Genomic DNA, 22,573 nt, shown 5'->3' on the forward strand with positions numbered 1-22,573 from the left:
GATGACATTGTCACACACACACACACACACACACACACACACACACACACACACACACACACACACACACACACCACACACACACACCACACACACACACACACACACACACACACAGACGGCGGAGCATATGTTTTGTGCGACCTCGACTGTTTGTTGTCGTCCGTGTGAAAACAGGAGTTGCTGCGACGCGGCTGTGCTAAAACAAGGCAGTTTGTATGATTTCAGGTTCAGAATGGTGAAGGTGCTGGCAGTGTGGTGGTGTGTGTGTGTGTGTGTGTGGGGGGGGGGGGGGGTCATGGAGGTAGGGTTGCATTCAGGTTTAATATGATTGTCTCTGCTGCTATCTGGCCCAGCAGCGGAACCGTCAGTGCTCTGCATGGTCTGAATAATTTATGGGTCCAAGAAGCTGCAAAGTCTGCAGCTCAGCTGATAAATCCAACACACACACATACTCTGCTGGTGTATGCATGTTTTTTATATGTGCATGCATGTTCAGTTTCTCTGTATGACTGAGTGAATGAATGGAAACTTGTCAACTTTATTCCCAGTGGCGATGTGAGCCGCCGCTGCTCCTAGTTTCAGTTTCCTCCATCGCTGTATCACGACTCTGTCAGGGAATGACAGGACAGCCGAGGGGGGGCCCTAAAAGCCCCCCCGGAGCTGGGTCACACTCAAGCTTTCTGTTATTGTGTCATTACCCTAATCTTACGACGCTGTATATCAAATCAATCTCCACTTTTTGCCTCGACTTAAAAAAAGTCTGACTTGATTTGATGTTTCGTTCATTGTACACATCCCCATGAAGAGACCAAATGTGCCTTTTCTGTGACGCTCATCAGTTCCAACTGGAGAGTCAAACACTGCAAATATTCAAAAAGATGGAATTGTCACTGGGCATACTGCTAAATATCAGCCACCCAATGCTACAGCAAGGATATCATGTCATGGGATGATTGACAACCATTGAGTTGAGTTGATTTTGGCCAGATGTTCCATTTGGGTGATGAAAATCAAATAAATACACTGCAAGTACACTACCTATACACTTTGTTTGTGTTTTCCATTAAAACGTACACAGTTTTATTCATCAAAAGAGTTGCAAAATGAATTGAAAATATAGTCAAGACATTGACAAGATTAGAAATAATCAAATAAGCAATAAGCAAAACTGTTTTCAGCTGTGCTAACATCATCGCACAAGGGTTTCTCATCATCCAATAGCCTTCTAACGCCATTAGCAAACATAATGTACCATTAGACTATGGAAATGGCCTCTATACACCTATGTACATATTCCATTAACCCTTCCATTGAACCCTCAAAGATGCTAGATTGATAGTTCGTGACAACTCCAGTCAATCACTGTCCACTTCACTCTCAGTCAAGTCGATGGACTGGCCAACTGTCCAGGGTGTGACCCCAATTCTAACCCTAACCCCAACCCCAACCCCAACCCTATGTGGAGGATAAAGCAGTAGAAAATGGATGGATGGATCGCCCGGCCTCACCAACACCATTTTCCTCGAACGACTTGAAAGTGACCATCACATCGAGTAAGGAAAAACTGGGGAAAAAAACGGGAGAAACCTCAGGAAGCGCCACAGGAGGAGGGATCTCTCTGCCAGGGAAAAGTACGAGAAAATGTGGCAGTGATCATGAACAGCTGCAATACCGTTCAAAAGTGTGGGCTCAGTTAGAAATGTCCTTATTTTTGAAGGAAAAGCTCTTTTTTTTAATACATTGTTAAAGTGGTTAAAGACTATTCTAGCTGCAAATGTCTGGTTTTTAATGGAACATGTACATCGGTGTACAGAGACCCATTTCCAGTGTGTTTGCTAATGGCATTAGAAGGCTATTGGATGATTAGAAAACCCTTGAAAACCCTTGTGCAATGAAGTTAGCACAGCTGAAAACAGCTGACCCTAACCCAAATCATTATTTCTAATCTTGTCAATGTCTTGACTATATTTTCTATTCATTTTGCAAATCTTTTGATGAATAAAAGTGTGACCTTTAATGGAAAACACCAACAAATTGTATAGGTGAGCCCAAACTTTTAAACGGTTGTGGATCCGGAGGTCAGAAAACAAACAAAACGCATGCGTCACTTCTAACTTCTAAGTGTTTCATTGACAACGTGTGGTTTTCTGGACCAGATCTTCTAGCCGAGCAGAACACAACGCACCGTCCTTTCACCACATCGCCCAGTCGGTCGCGTCAGTGTAAACTTTTCAACAAAGCAGAGAGACTCCCGATCGCAGCAAAAATGTGGACTGCACTGAAGCTGCTGAAGCTCTGTGTGGCTAATGATTTGGCGCTGTGACTCGTGTGTCCTGGAGACGGCTCGACGGTAACACTTTCATGACTCACTCATGTTGCTCTGCGATAGTGTGCACGTCGTCACTCGTGTGAGTCTTTGAGGTATAACAAGAGCCGGACACCGAGGTGCTGCAGTCACAGTATGATGAGGATGAACACATGTCACCTCTGTAAGTACTTTCACACTTTTATCCACTCCACAAAGGTGTGACCGTGTACCGGGGAACGATGTGCACTGCAGATTTTAATGGCTCAGATTTAAAAAAAAAAAAAAAAAAACGTTGTCCCAGAGTAGGGAAATTCACGGTATCACAGCAGCAAAGGCAGTAAAGGTAATAAATAATCATTAAAAAAAAATAATAATAACAGAAGCTTGAGGAACATACCTGTCCATTTCTGGTGCTGGTGCACACGATAACTGCGCTGTTGCCTCCAGCGATGGACGGAATGTTGTCGTTGACATCCAGGACCTGGATGGTGACGGGGACATGACTCACCATGCGTGGATTATCTGGAAATGTACATAAGACACCGGAAGTTCCTATTAAAGCTGTTTTTTTTGGTGTGTATCTGCATCATTACCTTGTTTATGAAGCCCTGAAGGTTCTAAACAAACAGTTCAGCCACTGTTGAGAACGCTGTGTTTATTATAATCTCGGGGCTCAACGAGATCTCTGAAAATCCCGTAATAGTTATGTAAACATCGGTTCTCCAGAACAGCAGATCACCCTGCTCCGGGCACTAGTCCGGGCACATCCGGTTGCGTACATTGAACCGCAGAAGCAGAATAACGTCTGTTGTGGAGGTGTTTCACGAGCGGCAGTGTCTTCTGACTCTGGGTCAAAGTCATAAAAGGGACTGCGGCGGGGAGTCGTGAAGAAGCTATTTTTAAACATTGTTAAAACAATGTTTTGATCATGAGGAGCAGTGCATCCACCGTTCCAGAGGGGGGAGCTGCGCTTCTGAGAGTGGATGTGCTGAATAGTATTGGCCAATCACAAGACTCTGTCTTCTGGGGGTCAGAGTTCACTCTGAAACATCGCGGCTGACGTACAGCGTCAGAAAAGAGGATTTCTATCGGCTCGTTTACAGCAACTAGGATGTTTTTGACCATAAAAACAAGTTAATGTATGTAAGTAGACCTCCATAACTAACATGTATGTGCAACAGGACCACTCTGTGTGACCTTTAGTAGCTGCTTGTTGTTGAGCAGATTTAGATCAGATCAGATACCAGAGAATACTTTTTCTCCAACAACCCTTTCAAGACTCGATCCACATGATACCAACAATGGGATTTGACCTGGGAAACCTGCCGCCATTCAGAAGAGGCCATGCAGTATATACAGCGTGACTCATCGTATCCCACAATGCACCGTGAGACGTATTGTTGTTACTGACAAAGCGATGCATGGCATGATTCATTGGGATGATGATGTTGTAGAATGAAAGACAGACGGCTGACCGATGGAAAAACAAGCAGCACTTGGCCGTGAAGACTAAAAACTGGAAACACAGCATGAATAAATGTGGCCAAATATTTCCCAAAGTGCCTCGATTAGGGCTGGGAATCATTAACTATCTCACGATTCCATTAGAAATCAATTTTCGATTCAAAATGATTTGATTCATTATGATTTCTGTTTCAATCTATAGGTGTGCAAAGCATGATCTACTCCAGTCTGCTTTGCAATACAGAAGGAGACATTGAAGTGTATTTTTCAGATTTATTATGTTTCAAACATGTATCCATGCTTCGATGGAATTGTTGCAAATGTTGCATAAAAGCAAAATCACATAATTGCATAAGTAACAAAAATAATAGTGCCTCTATTAGTGCTGGCCACGTTAACAGCGTTAACAGCGTAAACGTTAAAAGCGTGAACGTTAACAGCGTGAACGGAGGTTAACAGTGTCAACGTTAATGCACGTTAATGCATGGCGCGTTTCGAAATTATCACATTAAAATGTCAAATTAAGTAAATTGTTTAATTGGATTGGATATAATTGTGTAATTAGCGTACGGGAACCACGCTACGAAATGTCAAGCATGGCCATTGCACTTCAAAGATGTGTTGCCTTCCATGTATGATAAGGTGTGTACGCTGAAAACGTCGCACAAGTAAGCGAGTTTTGCGACTCACTCCTTGTCACTGAAATGTGCTGCCAGCGGTGACTTCTTTTCTGAGAGCGATCTCTGCAGCGGCTCTCGTAATTCAAACACTCTGGCCAGCGATCTCCCTCAGGAGAGTGAGTCATAGATGGATGTAACGGAGGGAATCCGGTCATTTTTCAAAACAAAACATTGTTCAGACCCCGATAATAAATAAAACGGAAATAATGTTATTTTTATTCAAGTTATTTATTCTTTCTGTGCGGCCCGGTAACAAACGACCCACGGACCGGTACCGTTCCACGGCCGGTGGTTGGGGACCGCTGCTGTAGACCACATACTGACTTGTTAAGACAGAACCCAAAGCTGCCCTGTAATGACAATACAATATACAATACTAAGTGACTTTAATAATCCCTTAGGGCAGGGGTTCTCAAAGTTTTGATACCTGAGGGCCAATTTAGGAACCCAACATTGGACTGAGGGCCGCCAAAGGGGGGAAAAAAAGAAGAAAGAAATCCCATTTGTAATCATTTTAATGACCAGATTACAGTTCTACAGTTTACACTTATTGGTCTGTATCCAGTTATGTCCAATAAACATTTAACAAGCCGCCAGACAGGTTTCTGCGGGCTGCCATTGGCCCGCGGGCCGCACTTTGAGAACCAATGCCTTAGGGCAATTTGGTTTTAGGGGACGTCCACAATGACGTTTTTTTTTTCTTTTTTAACGCTTTCTCATGATAAAATAAAAGTTCTCTGCAAACATCACATATGCTTTCTCATCAAGGTGCGTCCTTAACACTCATTGACAGACTCAGCCCCTCCCTGCTCCTGGCTCTGTCTCGCTCTTTATGGATTGTGTGTCTCTTTATGGATTTTCTGACCATTAGAAAACCCATCAAAGTTTTTACTGCCCTCACCAGGGGGAGGCAGGACTCAAAATAAACTCTCTGAGTCTTCTGCTGCGCCTGTGTGCAAGAGCCTGAACAGAACTCAGCAAATGGCAACCGTCCTCACCCTCATTCAGTGTCGTAGGTCGAGTTGAAATCAACATTTCATCTGGTAAATTAATAAGAAAAACCGTTGTTGATTAAATTTAACCTGAAAAACAGTCTTAGAAAATTAGGAATTTGTGACAATTTCCAACATAAAAGCCTGGGATTATCGTCCACAGCCCCATCTGTGGATTAGTCATTTTATTTCATTTGGTCAATTTCCTCCATCATGCGTACCTTCCATTTGTTTGTTTGTTCGTCCATCACATCCGATATCTCACGCACCGATGATCGTATAGCGAGATGACGCCCGGTGGAATAAGTACAGTTGACCACAACATCGCCACAAGGACTTTCATGACAAACGAGTGGGACATCTGATACTCAGATACTTGCGGCCTCCAATTAATTCTGCACAAACAGATATTTGTAGATCTGTAGAAACTCTGAGGGGCTTTGATATTGGATTCATCGTCTTTCACCAGTTTGATAATAACTGTGTAGCTGCTGCCGCTTCTTCTTCTTATTGTTATTATTAGTGAACCTTTTTCTTGTCGTTAATTGAGATGAATCATGTTTTTTTTTTCCCAAAGGTGCGAGGCGGAGTGCTGAGAATGCTAATGCACCGCAGCATGCTAATCATTTAACACTTGTTTTTTTTGTACAAATTTCAGTTCATTAATCACAGCATGATTATGACGACCAGAGATGCAGAAATATGTGTTAATCAACCACCTGAGCTCTCTCACACTCACACATAATCATGGTTGATTTACCTCAAATCTCAACAAGAGTAACAATATCTTAAATAGCCACCAGGTGGCGACTTGAACAGAAGTCTATGGGAAAATGAGAAGATACCTTCAGGAGGTATCAATCACTAGTTTGTGGTCTTCAACAGCATCTGATCACAATATTATTCAACTTTATTGAAAACATAAAATCAATAAAAAAAAACAAAGAAACATTAAAGTATAACATTGACAAAATAAAATAGTAAAATGGTAAAAATGTTGATAAAAGTATCCGGGTTGACTCTTCTTATCCTGAAGTGTATACAGCTTATAAAAGTGTGCGATATAGAGCGTCTTATATCCTTATTTTCAGCACAATCAAATAATAATAATAATCTAGTGATTTTTTTTTCATTTTCACCAATTATAACAGGGCTGTCAAACTAATTTTCACTGAGGGCCACATCAGCATAATGGTTACCCTCAAAGGGCCAGATGTAACCGTCATACAGAATAAATGTAACTAAATGTAACGAAATATAATGTCAAATAAAGTAACTACTCTGTAACATATTGATAAATAACTTTCTGTATTTACTTTATTACTTATTCAATTTCACTCGTCGCATGCTGCATATACAATGATACACTGCGCTCTAGTGGCGGGATGCCGCCACTTTGCGGGTAAAGCAATCGCCATGCATTGTGGGAAATTTAGTTTATGGTCAACGCACGCCTTAAAGTAGCATAGACCTTTATTAACAGAGATTTTTAAGACAAATTAATCAATCGCGGGCCACATAAAATGACGTGGCGGGCCACATCTGGCCCACCGGACCTTGAGTTTGACACATGTGAACTATATAAGCACACTGGAGCAAACGTACTCAAAATGTTGAAAATAAGATTGAATTTGTGAAATTTGTCAGCGATCAAAGTTCGCTTGGCCTGTTTTTTAAAGAGGAAACGGTCTATTTTGTGATTTCTGCACAATTATCTCGACTTTACACCACTACCGAAAGATGCAATATAAAACTAATCACAATTGTGACTCAACAACACAGATAAGAAGAGGAAAAATCTTTTCTTTTAACCCCTTTGCAGCATTGTTTACATTTGACATACACGATCATTTAACACCACCTCTTAACTATGAGCAGCCATTTCCCTCATAGAACAGGAGGATAACACGTACTGTACACGTCTGGAAAAGAAAACTTCAAACTGCAGAACTCGTATGGCGTTCCGTACTTTTTTTTGTCTTTATCGCCTCATCTCTTCCCGTCCTCGTGATCGCTCGTCTTTCTAAAATCCCCTCTCTCCGCCCCTCTGCTCCACTCTGGCTGCCTCTCAGCTCATTCCATTAGAGGAGGCTTTACAGAGAGTATCTCGGGAGCAGCTTGCCGCTGCAGAGATGCACTTTCTGAGCGCGCACACACACACAGTGTAACGGGCAGGAGCGAAGGTCAGTCAAAACATCTGAGAGAAATCTGTAACCCTAACGATCTAATTCACAAAATCTGCTCTCAACTGCACACACACACACACACACACACACACACACACACACACAGACGGAGCTCAATGTTGAGGGATCTCTGCCAATTTCACATTTTCACCAGACCTGACCTCTATGTTTACGTGCCGCGGCACCGGAGTGTAGGCACCGCCTACCAGTTAGCTCCGTTAGCTCCTTTAGCGCCGTTAGCGCGCCTACAGTGGAACTGGAGCGGTCTGTTTATTAAAGGAAAAGAGCAGTGCTACAAACAACCAGCGTACCTGTGTACTGCGTATGTGTGCCTCTGTTTTTAAAGTTTAGCTTTACTTTAGAGACTCATTTTAACAATCGGGAGTCACGTAAACATGACGTCACGCGTGTTATGTCGGTCAGTCGTCATGGAAACGTTCCTGCATTAACGTTGACACCATTAACCGCCGTTAATGTGTTAACGTGCCCAGCACTACACTCTTAGAAAAAAGGTTTTTTCAAGTGTTCTTGGTAACACTCATGGTTCCAGTAAGATCCAGAGAACCTTTTTGATCCAGAGAACCTTTTAAAACCCCTTTCCTGAATAAAAGGTTTTAAAAGGATTCTTGGTGGAACCCTCATGCCAAAAAGGGTTCTCCTACGAGGACAAGCCGAAGAACCTTATATGGTTCTACTTAGCCCTTTTACTTGTAAGAGTGTACCTTTACTACCATTATCATACATGGAAGGCAACACATCTTTGTAGTGCGATGGCCGTGCTTTACATTTCGTAGCGTGGTTCCCGTACGCTAATTACTCAATTAAATCCAGGGTTTTTCCACCACTGAATGAGGTCTCATAAGGTTTACAAACAAAACAAAAGGCAAAAGTGTTAGTTATCGCTTTAGTGCGACCGTTTCGATCGATTTTTATTGGCATTAAAAGGAACACAGGACACACATGAGTTTTTATGTCATAATTTTGACTATTTAATGATGTGATAATTTCGTCGTCTCCACCATTTTTTAAATCTCAAAATTTTGACTTATTAATCTAAAAAATGTGACAATTTATAGAACATCTCCTTCTACTTTGTTGCATGCAAAGAAAGCCAAGTCCAAACTCCAGTCCGACTATAAGCGCATACATGCAGTAAAGGAGTAATCGGACTATGAATCGCATTATCCAGGTATGTTAGTCCGACTTAGACTAGCTCGATTTTAGTCAGATTAGCACGTTTACAAAAACATGTCAAGAAAACCAGGGTTTTTCCACCACTGAATAAAGTCTCATAACGTCGATAACGCTAGTTATCGCTTTAGCGCGAGTTGAATTTTCTGGATGTTTCGATCGATTTTTATCGTCATTAATGGGAACACAGGACCTGCGTGAACATGCTAGTCTTTTCTCTTCGTCATGGCCACTTTCGGCGTCTATTTACAGGTAGGAATTCTTTCTGCTGCACTTGGCCAGTTGCCTTTGTTATTAGCTGCAGGGGTCACCAGCTGGGAGCCGCCACTCATGAATGTTTTTTTGCCGCTCATCGAGCAAGATCTCCTGGTAGAGGAGACGTAAACACGGGCCTCTCTCTGACAAACCCTACAGCTAATCTACTAATTGTTATGAGGCAGCTCTGTCCCTACATGTGCCTCGTCCTGCGGTCTCAGCCATAGCCAACAAAAATCATTCCTTCTCGGATGCCTCCCCCAACAATTCTCTGATGCCCCGTGCTGTCAAGGCTTCCCCAAAAAGGCCCCAGGTCCTTGAAAGACAAAAAAAATAATAAAGAAAAGTCTACAGCAAAGCACTTGACTACATTTTTTTGAATTGTGTTCCAAAAGGCCAACTTCCTGTTGAGTAGAGGCCATGGTTTCGGTCGACTTTTTTGTTCGTCAACATCTTCCCACCAAGTTTCGGTGGGAAATTCTGTGGAACTCAATGTATACCGAAGTCATAGGGCACTTCCTGTTTCGCTGCGAATGGTCGAAATTCGGCAAAATGCCCAGGGTTGCCGTGGCCACATCATTGTACGACAAACGTGCTCGGATGACTTTGCTTATTTACTTAGGGTGCAAATTGCCGAAACGGACGCCAACATTCAAAATGGCTGACTTCCTGTTGAGTTGAGGCCATGGTTACAGTTGACTTTTTTGTTCGTCTTGGTCGATAACATCTTCCCACCAAGTTTCGCAGCGGGAAATTCCGTAGAACTTGAAGTCATAGGGCACTTCCTGTTTCGCGGCGAATGGTTGAAATTCGGCAAAATGCCCAGGGTTGCTGTAGCCACTCCGTTTGGAATCCTCAAAACCTTTCAACAACTTTTGATCTTTGATATGTCTAGTACAAATTGGCTTGTTTTTTTTTGTTTTTTTGTTATGCCTGTACGACAAACGTGCTCGGACGACTTTGTCATTTACATAGAGTGCAAATTGCCGAAACGGACGCCAACATTCAAAATGGCTGACTTCCTGTTGAGTTGAGGCAATAGTTACGGTTAACTTTTTTGTTCGTCTTCCACCAATTTTTTTCGACTTTTTTAAATCTGTTTTCACCTTAGGGGGGCGCTACAGAGCCCTTGAGCAACGCATGGGTTTCGGGAACTATGCCAATATTGCATTTTCACCAGACCTGACCTCCATCCGAAGGATAACAATAGGTTCCTGGCACAAATTTGCCATTGGTGTCTTGGGCCCTAATAAATCTGAAAGGCAGAAAAATGAAAAATATATGACTATATCTATTACTTTTGCCTCACCCTATTGTTCTGGCACACACACACAAACACACATGCACACACACACTTTGAGTGCTACCCAGCAAATTTTAATGAACACCTTTTTAATAAACTAGAGAGACCTTCACCAGACTTATCCCCGCGCAGAACTCGACTTCTGGCCACAGACGATAACAACCAAACAAACATTTGCACCGCACTAATGTCAGTTTGGCTGCGGCTAATTGGCTGCTCTGCTGCAGCACATTAAGCAGCACTTAAAGCTAGCATACGACGGTGTGACTCCAGTCTGTGAAGATACTGGCCACTTCATTACTCCTCGATATCATACAACAATAACAACTCAAGCTTTGTTTACTCTTCTTTTGCTTGTATTTCTGCTGGTAGTGAACAATTCTACCTGCACCTAGAGTTCAGTGCTTTCCAAATAATTAAAACCTCACAGTATTTTCAATATATTGCGTCATTGCTGATGCTAAATGCAACACAAGGTCGCTGTTATATATGTTGGTGATTGGCAGTAGAGTTATTTTACTTTAGTTTACCTCTCAAGACTTAAAGGTCCAAACGTCCTGACGATGACACGTCGGTCAAATCAAAATTTCAACAGCTGTCGTTCACAGCTCAGACGCACAACAACACATGATGCCCCCTCACAGCTGTTGTCACTCAAAAGATATGATTTCCAATAATATTTTGCCCTTCTTTTTTTCTTTTGTGTCATAAATATATGAAGCAAATGAAAGAACCGATTAAAACAGGTACAAATATGGGTTGTTGCTATAGTTTCACACGTATACACTCATATTATACTGTTTCAATAGCAAATCCTTCATGTTAACTGTTTATCTCAGAATTTTGACTTTTTATCACATAATTTATACTTTTTTTATGTCATCATTTCAATTTTTTAATCTCATAATTATGAGATTTTTTTAGTCTCTTAAATTCAACTCTTTAATCTCATAATTTTGATATTTTTTCACATTATTTCGCCTTTTTAATCTCTTAATTTCAATTTTTCAATCTCATAATTTTAATTTCTTAATCTCATAATTTTTACATTTTATCTCATAATTTTGACTTTTTATCTCATAATTTTGACTTTTTATCTCATAATTTGGATTTTTTAATCTCATAATTTCGATTTTTTAATCTCATAATTTCGATTTTTTAATCTCATAATTTCGACCTTTTTTAATCTCATAATTTCGACCTTTTTTAATCTCATAATTTTAACTTGTTAATCTCATAATATTGACTTTTTATCTCATAATTTGGAATTTTTTTATTTCATAATAATGACTTTTTATCTCATAATTTCGACTTTTTAATCTCAATTTCGACTTTTTTATCTCATAATTATGACTTTTTAATCTTATAAATTCGACAATTTATACGTCGTCTCCTTCTCCTTTGGTGCATGTGAAGAAAGCCAAACTCCAGACCGAGTAAGTGCATACATGCAGTAAAGCAGTAATCGGACTATGAATCGCATTATCCACGTACGTTTGGCTGACTGAGATTGGCTCAATTTTTGTCATATTAACATGTGTACAAAAACATGTTAAGAAACCCAAATGATTGTCTTAGTCCGACTAAAATCGGACTTTGAACATACAAAAACACTGACTGAAACATTATTCTGTAAAATTCCAGCACCTAAAACTAAAAGTAGACCACAGAACGTTCTTCATCTCTGTGGCCTAACCTCAACGCGTCATCTGAGGGTAAAAAAGGCTGAAAGTTAAGAGGTGATGGCTTTTAATTTAACGCCGTCTTATCTCCTTTTTGCATTAGGACAGATTTTAAATTAAGATTGATTTCCCAGCAGTTCACACCAGGAGAGACTTGCTGGAGTAGCATCTTTAAAGGCCCAGTCCTCAGATTAATCTCCAGAGATTGGACATCAGGGTGACTGAGCCACCTGGCATTTATTAATGCCCCTGCTCAACTCCATTACTCTCACCGTAGTGCGCTAACGTGCGGGAGAAACGATAATTGGCGTGATGAGCGGGGAGGATCAAAGAGAAAGAAGTAATGAAGTTTTCCTCTGGAGTGGTGGAGTCTCTGTGATGTTCTCCACGGATCCCGTCAGATCTTTAAATGTGACTTCAGAACAACTTTCACAGATTTCCACGCGCAATCTACTGCAAATTACTGTAAATCCATGGAATAAACAACACCGTCCATATCCTCGCTGACCCAGAACACCATTTTCAGCCAGAACTTATTCAGAATGAAGTCAATGTTTTACATTTTAATAGCTGCATATTATTAATTCTTCTTTATTGTGTCACAGAATGACTTTTCATTTTCTTTCTCCTCCATAAGAATAATCACTTTCATTTACATGTCATCGCAACACTGCATTTTAATTTTAATTGTGCATTTAATTATGAACGATGTAAAACTGTGTGGTTGTACGCGCTGTTTATGGCGTATCTTAATTAACATATTTATATTGACATTTAATTCAGCCCACAGCACAATAATTTGAATTCCGCTTAAATGTCAAAGAGTTTTAATTTAATTTTAACAGTCACGGAATATCAATACAAATATGATTAATTATCATTCCATTTTCACTGACTAAAAGGGTGTTTTTGCAAAGTTTCTGCATCTTCATTTACTCATTTACATTAATTCATTTAATAAAGTCCTCCACAGATTTCCATTTTAAAGGTTCCTAACATGCTCTGAGGAGGCATTAAGAGATGATGGTGACTAAGAGTAAAGCTTTAAACCACAGTCATTTATAAAAGAGGTAACATAAAAGTTTGTTATTATGAGATAAAAAGTCAAAATTATGAGATAAAAAGTTCTAATTATGATATAAAAAGTCCTAATTATGATATGAAAAGTCAAAATAATGAGATAAAAAAGTAATTATGAGCTAAAAAGTCGAAATTATGATATAAAAAGTCAAAATTTTGAGATAGAAAGTCATAATTATCAGATAAAAAGTCAAAATTATGAGATAAAAAGTCCTAATTATGAGATAAAAGTCCTAATTATGAGCTAAAAAGTCAAAATAATGAGAAAAAAAGTCATAATTATGAGCTAAAAAGTCAAAATTATGAGATAAAAAGTCCTAATCACGAGATAAAAAGTCCTAAAATTTAGAAAAAAAGTCATAATGATGAGCTAAAAAGTCCAAATTATGAGATAAAAAGTCATAATTATGAGATAAAAAGTCAAAATTATGAGATAAAAAGTCATAATTATGAGATATAAACTTAAAATTATGAGCTAAAAAGTCATAATTTTCAGATAAAAAGTCACAATTGTGAGATAAGTTGTCATTATGAGATAAAAAGTCATAATTATGAAATAAATAAGTCACAATTATGAGATAAGTTGTCATTATGAGATAAAAAGTAATAATTATGAAATAAAAAAGTCACAATTATAAGATAAAAAAATGAAAATTATGAGATTTTAAAAAGTCATAATTATGAGATTTTAAAAAGTCATAATTATGAGCTAAAAAGTCCTAATTATGAGAAAAAAAGTCACAATTATGAGATAACAAGTTGTAATTATGATATAAAAAATTGAATTATGCCATAAAAGTCGAGAGACTTATTTTGTTCAACTCCATTTGCCACTGCTACTTTAAATAAAGTAAAGTAAAGGCTAAAACTTTGTCTTCAAAACAAGTATCGGGTCATGTTGAGCGAGGTCACTTTGAGACACATGCTGAGTGGAATGGATGGATGATGGTTTGAGAATGAGAGAGAGAGAGTGATCGCTGTTTGAAAGACTTGGGTGACAAATAAATGGGCGTCACACTGGTCGTTGCTGGTTACAGACGAGAAGAAGAAGAAGAAGAAACCAAACAGAGTGCTGTGAAACGTACCCACTTCTGCAGCAATCACAGTCATGTTATGCCACGCTCTTTCCTCCCGGTCCAGAACCTCCGTGGTCCTGATGACGCCGCTGTTCACGCCGACGGTGAAGAACAAAGGTCGCTCCTCTTCGTTGTCTATGAAGTACCTGTGATAAAGAGGGACAGCGTATTCAAGACTAAGGGCCAATTCCAATTCCTATCTTAACCCTCAATCTTAACCCTTCATCTTAACTGGCCTCAAAACCAAGTGTTGAGGGTTATTTTGTCACTTAGAAATGGGACACCCCTTAAATGCAGATACGTCTTCAGACTGTAGGGGGCAGAATAACGGGAAAGCTGCGTCCAGTCTGTCAACTCCAAAAAAGAACACATTTACATCAGGATTATTTATTACGATCCGTTTGTCAGTCAAGTTATTAGGTTGTCAGCTAGTTATAAGATGATACTCATACAAATACCACAACCACGGACATAATGTTAGTTATGGAGGTCAAAGAAAATACTTAATTTGTAGCGTACTCGTTTCGCTGCTTTCGCCAACATCTTTGTTCTGTGAAAACACGCAATGCATTCTGGGTAGCCATTGCTCCCAAGGGTGGTCTCGGAAAATCTCAATATTGAGGGCGATGCAGCCCTTAAACTTGGCCCTCAACTTAATTTTTATGAGAATCGGGACAGCACTTGCACTAGTGGGAGCGCACATTTTTGAGATTGAGGGTTAACATAGGAATTGGAATTCACCCTAATACCATCATCATCATCATCATCCACTCACAGATGCTGGCAGAGAGCAAACTGCTCCGCTCGCCTATAGCGTCACATCGCTGATGTACACATAATTATAGATTGGTCATTACAGTCACTTTATGACAAACAACAACCTGTCAACAGAAGTCATTCCTCTGTACGAGTAAAGCCTTGCAAGATGTCCACTCAGTGAGGAACAACCTCCTCCTCTTCCTCTTTAAACAGCCACCTGAATTCCTCCCTTGTTCCCATCATGATTACAAAAGCCACGACGGGTTACCTAACCATAAAATCCCACTATGGGTTGTAATAATTATGCTGCTTGCTGAGAGAGATTATTACAGCTCTTCTTCATTTTAGATACTGGTACTGACTGAGACTACTGAGGAAGAAGCCATGCTTTCTTTTACAGAGAGATGAATTCATCATCACCCCCCCCCCCAAAAAAAAAACAACCTTCCAGTTTAACTTTTTGTTAATTTCTTCCAGGGATTTAAACAAAAATAAAAATCACACACAGATGATAGAATTTTCAACTTGAATTCTCAATCACAATTTCAAACGGTGAGTGATGATGGTGTTTCATTCCCAGCTGTATTTGAAGAATTTGTAGGAGTTCCACATACACACACACACTCAGCTGTGTTGCTGCTGCAGTATAAAGCCATCAAACGCCTCCCCCAAAAAAAGTTTGAGTTTGAAAAATCTAAAAATTGATATCATTAAAAGAAACTGAATCTGAATCAGCTCCTCGCTCACAGCTGCATTGTTCCACTTCATTCTGGTAAGGAAACGTGACATTTTCACACAACACCTAACAATATATGTCAATATTATTTTTTACAGATTTATGGAAATATGATGGTATCTGGTTCATAAAATGGCTAAAAGGACATTGCTGCTGTGCCATGAAAAATGAGACGCAGGAACCCATGTCAGCGTCACTGAGGCGCCGGCAGCTAACAGCTGTTAGCATTTCGAAAAACTTTTGGAAAATCATTTGACTTCCGGATACCATTGCCCTCGACTGCACTCTAGCGTTCTCTTAGAGACAAAGTGGAGCTCCGCGAGACAACAATTCCAGGAATGTTTCATTGTGACGTAGCAATGAGTGCGGAAGTCAACATTGCGTGTTTTTTCTCCTGTACTTAGATTAAGGCGGACCACTCTACTACTGCCTACTCATAGGGTCATAGAGTCCCAAATATAAGTATTAAAATGGTTAAAAAGGGTTAGCTTTGGGGTGATTTTGCATAATATGTCTCCTTTCAAGGGATAGTTCGGAATTTTGGACATAAGATCTATTTTCCAACTCAGCCGGTGTGATGGAGACGTTTTCGAGAAATTTCATTCAGTTCTTCCAGTTGCCGAGTTCGCTGGTGCTATGGCTAGCGCAAGCCAATGGTACCTGCTAGCATGGCATTAGAAATACTCATACCGACTCCACAGTGCACCCGAGGCAAATCAATTGTAACGGCAGACTATCGATGTACATATCTGTGTTGATAGAATGTTTGAAATAAAACCAACCTTGCAATTTGAAGGATTTATGTCTCAGCAGCAGCGCATCATACTTCCTGTTAGGCTATGGTAGCGGCAGACTGATTCCGCTGCTGCTGAGAAAGTAGTCCCTCAAAAATTCTTGCGATGCGAGGTTAGTTTTGTTTCAAATATTATTCTATCAACACAGATATGTACATCGATAGTCTTGTGTTTTAATTGATTTGCCTCGGGTGCACTGTGGAGTCGGTATGAGTGTTTCTGATGCCATGCTATCTTGTACCATTGACTTGCGCTAGCCATAGCACCAGCGAACTCGGCAACTAGAAGAACTGAATGAAATTTCTCGAAAAAACGTCTCCAGACGTCTCCATCACACCGGCTGAGTTAGAAAATAGGTCTTATATCCAAAATTCCGAACTATCCCGTTAAGGAATACTGGAACTATGGGTGATAATCATCAGTGTGTGTCACACAGTCGGTTTCTTTTACCTGACGGGGCTGTTGGTGCTGTCCGGGTCCATGGCGACCACGGTGCCGACCTGGGTGCCGACCGGCGAGTTCTCGTACACGTCCATGATGTAGTAGTCCATGGAGAAGACGGGCGGCTCGTCCACGTCGCCCACGATGACTCGCAGCGATGTGGAATCCTTAAACGGTCCCAGGTGGGAGAAGCGCGAGTCCAAGTGAGTGTTGGAGCCTTCGATGTTGAGCGTGTGCACTTTTCTCTTCTCGTAGTTAAGAGGCTGTGGGGAAGGAAAAAAAAAACCCAGAGAGAACGTCTGAGGACACATTCCTACGACTTTTATGTCATTTTAATGTCTTTAAATGTTACAGTTTGCTGGTATTGTTATAGTTTTATGGCAGGCGGCGTCTGCACTGTGGCACCACGGCCTCCCTTACTTAAACCTTCTTGGAATAAACTAAAAAAGGTTTTTATGGCTGTTATTTCTGCTCAAAGGTCGCTCAGGTGGTTGTTTCAGACTCGGCTGAAGCCTGCAGGGAACGCGCCAGGTGGTCACTCACAACTCACACAAACCCTAGCTACATAAACACGTTGTGTTGTGATGCTAACAAAAGGCCAGTTAGCATGAATGGTCAAGGACGGGTGAATGAAAACCATTAATGTGTTTTTTTTCATTGTATTGTTATTTTTATATCATTTGTGCAATAATTGCCTCGTTTTATGGTTTCAAACCTTGTAAAGCACTTTTTTTTATATGTTTATAGTGGCTCTGTTGTGATTGGTCGACCAAGTGGACAGGACTTTTAAATAATAGCTCCTCGACTCTTGGTGCCACTAGTATCTGGTCGATGTTTCGGGGGTACTTTTAAGCTAATGATTTATTGCTTTTTGCCTCTAAAACTACCATCCCTTTCCGTAGTTAGCAATGTCCTCTACAAAAACAGACAGCACATGGACGTCCCTTGATAGTTTTACCACAAACATTCCCTGTTTACAAGGTATATGAGCTGCTGTAAAAGAACAAAAGAAAATCCAATTTTCAGGATTTTGGCCTCACTGAAACAACAACACAATACAGTCTCAGGTTTCTCGCTGTTCCAAGTAGTTCAACGTTGCCAAATCATGTGACTCTAGAGGAGGATGTCGGAGCATTGAGTTGCGCCACGATCGAGGGCCATGCTTAAAATATTTGGTGGCATTTTCATCCTTTGTTTGATAGGATAGAGTAGAGATGAGATGAGTTGAAGGACAGCAAGCCTTAAATTCATCTGGCCAACATTGCTCCAGGACGATGATAAGATTTATCTTGACAGAAGCTCCAACATCGATAATTAGCGGCGCACTGGAGCTCATTTTTCCTCAAGCTTCCTCATTGCTTCTACTGGGAAACAAACATGTGCAGGTCTTTGTTATCCCCGCAGCATCACATGCCAATACAGAAACATTCCCCTGGAGATAATGAGTCTATTCAATTAATTCAAGATAATTACCATTTAGTACATAGCAGAAGAACAATCTGTCTTTTCAACTGTATTAAGACCATTTTGCACCACTGAATCCAAAAATGACATCCATTTTTCTCAATCAGGTCAGGTTTTTACGCTAATTTGAATTCAGAAAAATCCAATCTTCCGACTAAATTGATTACAATTTTGTGACATTATCAATTGATTTTCGTTAATATTTCTCATACAAAAAAGGTTTTAGGAGAAAATGTCATTCACTTGTAATATATAAAAAAAACAATTGAATTTAAATGACGTGAAAATACCCGTACGTGTAAACAAAAACGTTAAAAAAAACATTTATGTAGCTTTGTTCAGAAAGTTGACCTGATTGAGCAAAACCAACGTGATTTTTGGACTCAGCACACCAAAATGATCCTAAATCAGCAAAAAAAAACAATAAATTTGGTGTGGACCAGTGTAATAACAGTGCTGGACAACCGCCGCTAATGGCGCGTTTCCATGACGACTGACCCAGAAAAAGACCCGCGTGACGTCATGTTTCGGAGCCTCCAGACTTTTAAAACGAGTCTCTAAAGTAACGATTATTGACATTTACTTAAGTTAACCCCCGTTTAAAATGATGCCACGGCTACTCAGTAACACGGCGTCTGATTTGTCCCGTGTCAAGTTCTACTCGCCATAGCTTGTCGTGGTTAAAGGCAGCGGTGTCACATCATCAACCACTGAACCTGTGGCCACTTGATCACTCTTTCAAGAGCTTTTTTCCTTAACTTTTTTCCCTGGACAGATTAGGGCTCCGTCCCAATACCTCCCCTAACCCTCAATTTTTGCCCTAACCCTAAATGTTGCACTTTCTCGTGTAGGGGGGGGAGCAAGGGGAAGTGCGATTTTCCCCTTATAATCAACCTTCAAAATGTAGTGAGCTCTGGTGCGGGCTTAAAACGAAGTGGAAGATGACATTACCCATGATGCTTTGCGAGTGAGCCGGCTGATTTTTCATGCAAATAAGCATGTTACAATGTCGGAATGTGTTGGAATATGTTGGTTTGTTATATATCCAAAGGACCGTTGAGCTTTGAACACTATTTATGAAAGCAGCTAGCTATCAAACTAACTAGCTAGCTCGTGGTTATTTGCAGAGTGCTTCGAGAGGTTAGTAGCACGCTCCACCGCTAGAATTGTCAACATGTGATGTAGGTTAGCACGTTCGTTACGTTCACTACGCTAATTTGCATATAGTGGTGTCCCAACTCCATAGGAAAGCCACTTCCCTCAACGAGGGGAATTTACAGTTGAGGACATTCCAAACCAAGTGGAAATTTTTAAGGGGGAGAAATGGGACGGGGCCGAGGACTTATGAGCAGAGAGCTCCTTCCTCAGCGTTTAACTGTATAAGCTGAAAGTCATTGAGAGTCAGGTGATTACAGGACTCGGCTTTAGCTTCCCTCGGCTTTAGGGCGCAACGCTGATTCACCATCGCACATTAACGCAGGTCCTTTTTTTTGTCGCTTTAACAGCGATGCAGGTTTCGAAGTAACCCTTGTTTAATAACTTGCAGAGCTCGGCTGCCTACTCACAGATGGGGAAACTGTTTTCCAAATTGATTCTTCTGTGTCACACTGCAGCTGTTGGACCGCAGCATTTCAGCCACAACTGCATCGCTGCTGCTTTCAGGGGAGAATCACACACGGCTGAGTTTTTTAGAAGAAAAAAAAAAAGAATGACGAATCGTGGTGCAAGGACGGTGAAAGCACCAGCTGAACCAAATAATAATAATAAAAAAGGCTTGTTCATCTTGTTCTTGTCTGCTCCGGCGCTGAACACAACCAAGCCTGGCCGTGGTTAAACAGAATATAAGCTGTGGTGTTTGGTGCTCAGCTGAGTAAATGCGACTAAATCATTAAAGTATCTGTTAAAATAGCTGTTAAATAACACATTTTCTCCCATTTGGTGATTTCTCCATCACTGGATTAGCCTTAAATGTGATGGCTCGTCATCGGCGATGCCAATAACAGTTGCGTAAACATAATAACTCTCATTTAATGGATTGTATTATTATTATGTATGATGTATTTATAAAGCACTCAAAGCTGCTTCACAGCACATTTTCCATCATCTTTCAAAACCCAAGGACACATCGGACATCGACGACCGACTCTACCACCGATCGACGATCATCTACGTGGCCAAAATAACATATTATAATGGTTCCAAAAAGCCCGGTAACTTCCTACCTGCTTGAGTGAAATGATTCCCTCCCTGCCATCGGCATCTGTGGTGACGTTGAAGATGGCGGCGGCGTCGGTGTTGGTGATGCGGTAGCTCATCTCGGCGTTCTGCCCCTCGTCGCCGTCGTTGGCTCTGATCCGGCCCACGGCCTTTCCCACTGCCGCCAGCTCTGGTACGTAAAGCTGGTAACTCTCTGGCAACACAAACCACGCAATCCAGCGTTTGTAAATTATAATTATTCTGTAAGGCCCACTTTACATCACGCTTTCGCGACAGCGGGACTGGCGACATCGGGAACCCCCTGTAAAGAGAATTTCGGCTGTCGTAGTCCCGCTGTGTTCAAATTTTCTCCAAACGACTGCGAAGTGGTCGACAACTCAGCAGGGAGTCCCCAACAACTCCAAAGTGCATATAAAGAGAACGTGTCGGGCTCGCGACAGCGGGAGGTCAGGGTTTAGGCGAACACCATAGCAAAAATGCAACAGCGGATGATGGGAGGCCGGCTACGATCGTACAGTCGAGCAAGTAAAGAGGAAAGTAAGTGTAAGTGTCCTGCCAGATTTGCGGGCGCTGCGTCTAAAGACGTCACGACACTGGCGTCCCGACAACAAAAGGAAATTTTGCGTAGCGTAATGTGGGCCTTACTTAAAGGTGAAGTAAGTAGTTTATAGTGACTGAGAGGCTGAAATTTACAACAAAGAACTGCTCCTCTGCTCACCCCCTCCCTTCCCTGAGCGCTACGGTATCCTCAGTCGGTCAAATGTCGTCCTCGTCGTCTTTCTCCGTGTCAGCAGATGAGGCTCGTGAGGCGAGGGAGAGGGCGAGCTACCGCGGCCGTAGCAGACGAAGCGGAGCGAGTGGAGGCGAGACTTCCGCTACAAGTAAAGCGACGCTTGATTTGTTCTCTGGCGTTTGTCCTTACTGGCTCCGGTAGAAACATGGCGTCTCGCTGCTAACAGTGGCAATGCAACCGCGGCCCGCAACCATGTTATTTTACATGACTTTTTGAAACACTACGAAAATGAAACAAATAATATTATACAGCGACTAGACAATGCAGGAGCACATAATATGTATAAAAAAGTGGATTTTGGGTCATATAAACCCATAAATACTACACAGTGTCCCTTTAAAACTTTTTTTTTTTACCTTGATGTATCTATCATTTATTATGTATTTGAAGAACTGTTGAAAAAAAAAAAAATAGTGCCTCCAATTAAACGCCGCTTTGCGCTGATGTTTTAAATGAGGGATTACCGCGACTGATGCTGTTCAAGCTACAGGAAGTGCAGTTAATTATGGGAAATGATGGTGCCGTGAAAACAATGGAAAACAAAAGATGAAAGCATTGATTAAAATTAATTAATTTTATTTATTTATTTATTTTTAATTATTAATTAATTCATTAATGAAATAATGAATTAATTAATTCATTAATTAATTAATGGATCATAACATTAGTTCTGTTATAGTAGAACAATACTACAGTGGTTGCTATCAAAAATACAAGAATGCCCCTCAACGACAAATTAAATGAAAGAACATTTAAATAGCGTATAATACGTATATACTATATATATATATGTATATTTTTTTTTTTTATATATATATATACAACCATTTCCTCAACCACAAAGAAAGGGGGTTTGTCCTTGGGCATGAGACTCCAGGGCTCAGACAGATGCATGTGAAGAGTATGTACATGATGGTACATGATGGTACGTGGGACTCGACTTAGTCACTGCTGTCTGGTTTCTTCTCTTAAAGAATGTTCTTTTTTGGCCTCAGGTCATGACAAGTGACATTCTGGACATTCTGCCAAAGGCACCATTTTCACAGCAGATTCAACTGCTCCACGTGTCAAAAATACTCTTTCTACAACACGTCTGCCACAGAGTTTAGGATTTGACTGCTCTCTGTCTGACTGTCAGCAGGATTTACT

At 40.7% G+C, this 22,573-nt stretch overlaps 1 protein-coding gene across 1 annotated transcript in view; it reads right to left on the bottom strand.

Annotated features, from left to right (window-relative positions):
- LOC310927584 (cadherin-18-like) overlaps nt 1-22,573 on the bottom strand; it is a gene marked incomplete at both ends in the record, with an annotated part of 99,019 nt that overhangs the window by 12,428 nt on the left and 64,018 nt on the right. Inside the window, 4 exons of the mRNA XM_083889905.1 lie at nt 2,709-2,833; nt 14,230-14,366; nt 16,960-17,213; nt 20,637-20,824. Of these exons, the coding sequence (XP_083746031.1) occupies nt 2,709-2,833; nt 14,230-14,366; nt 16,960-17,213; nt 20,637-20,824 (704 nt within the window). The remainder of the gene's footprint in view (nt 1-2,708; nt 2,834-14,229; nt 14,367-16,959; nt 17,214-20,636; nt 20,825-22,573) is intronic.

This window comes from Microchirus variegatus, assembly GCF_963457635.1.
Source record: "Microchirus variegatus genome assembly, chromosome: 5".
In the NCBI taxonomy this organism is placed as follows: Eukaryota; Metazoa; Chordata; class Actinopteri; order Pleuronectiformes; family Soleidae; genus Microchirus; species Microchirus variegatus.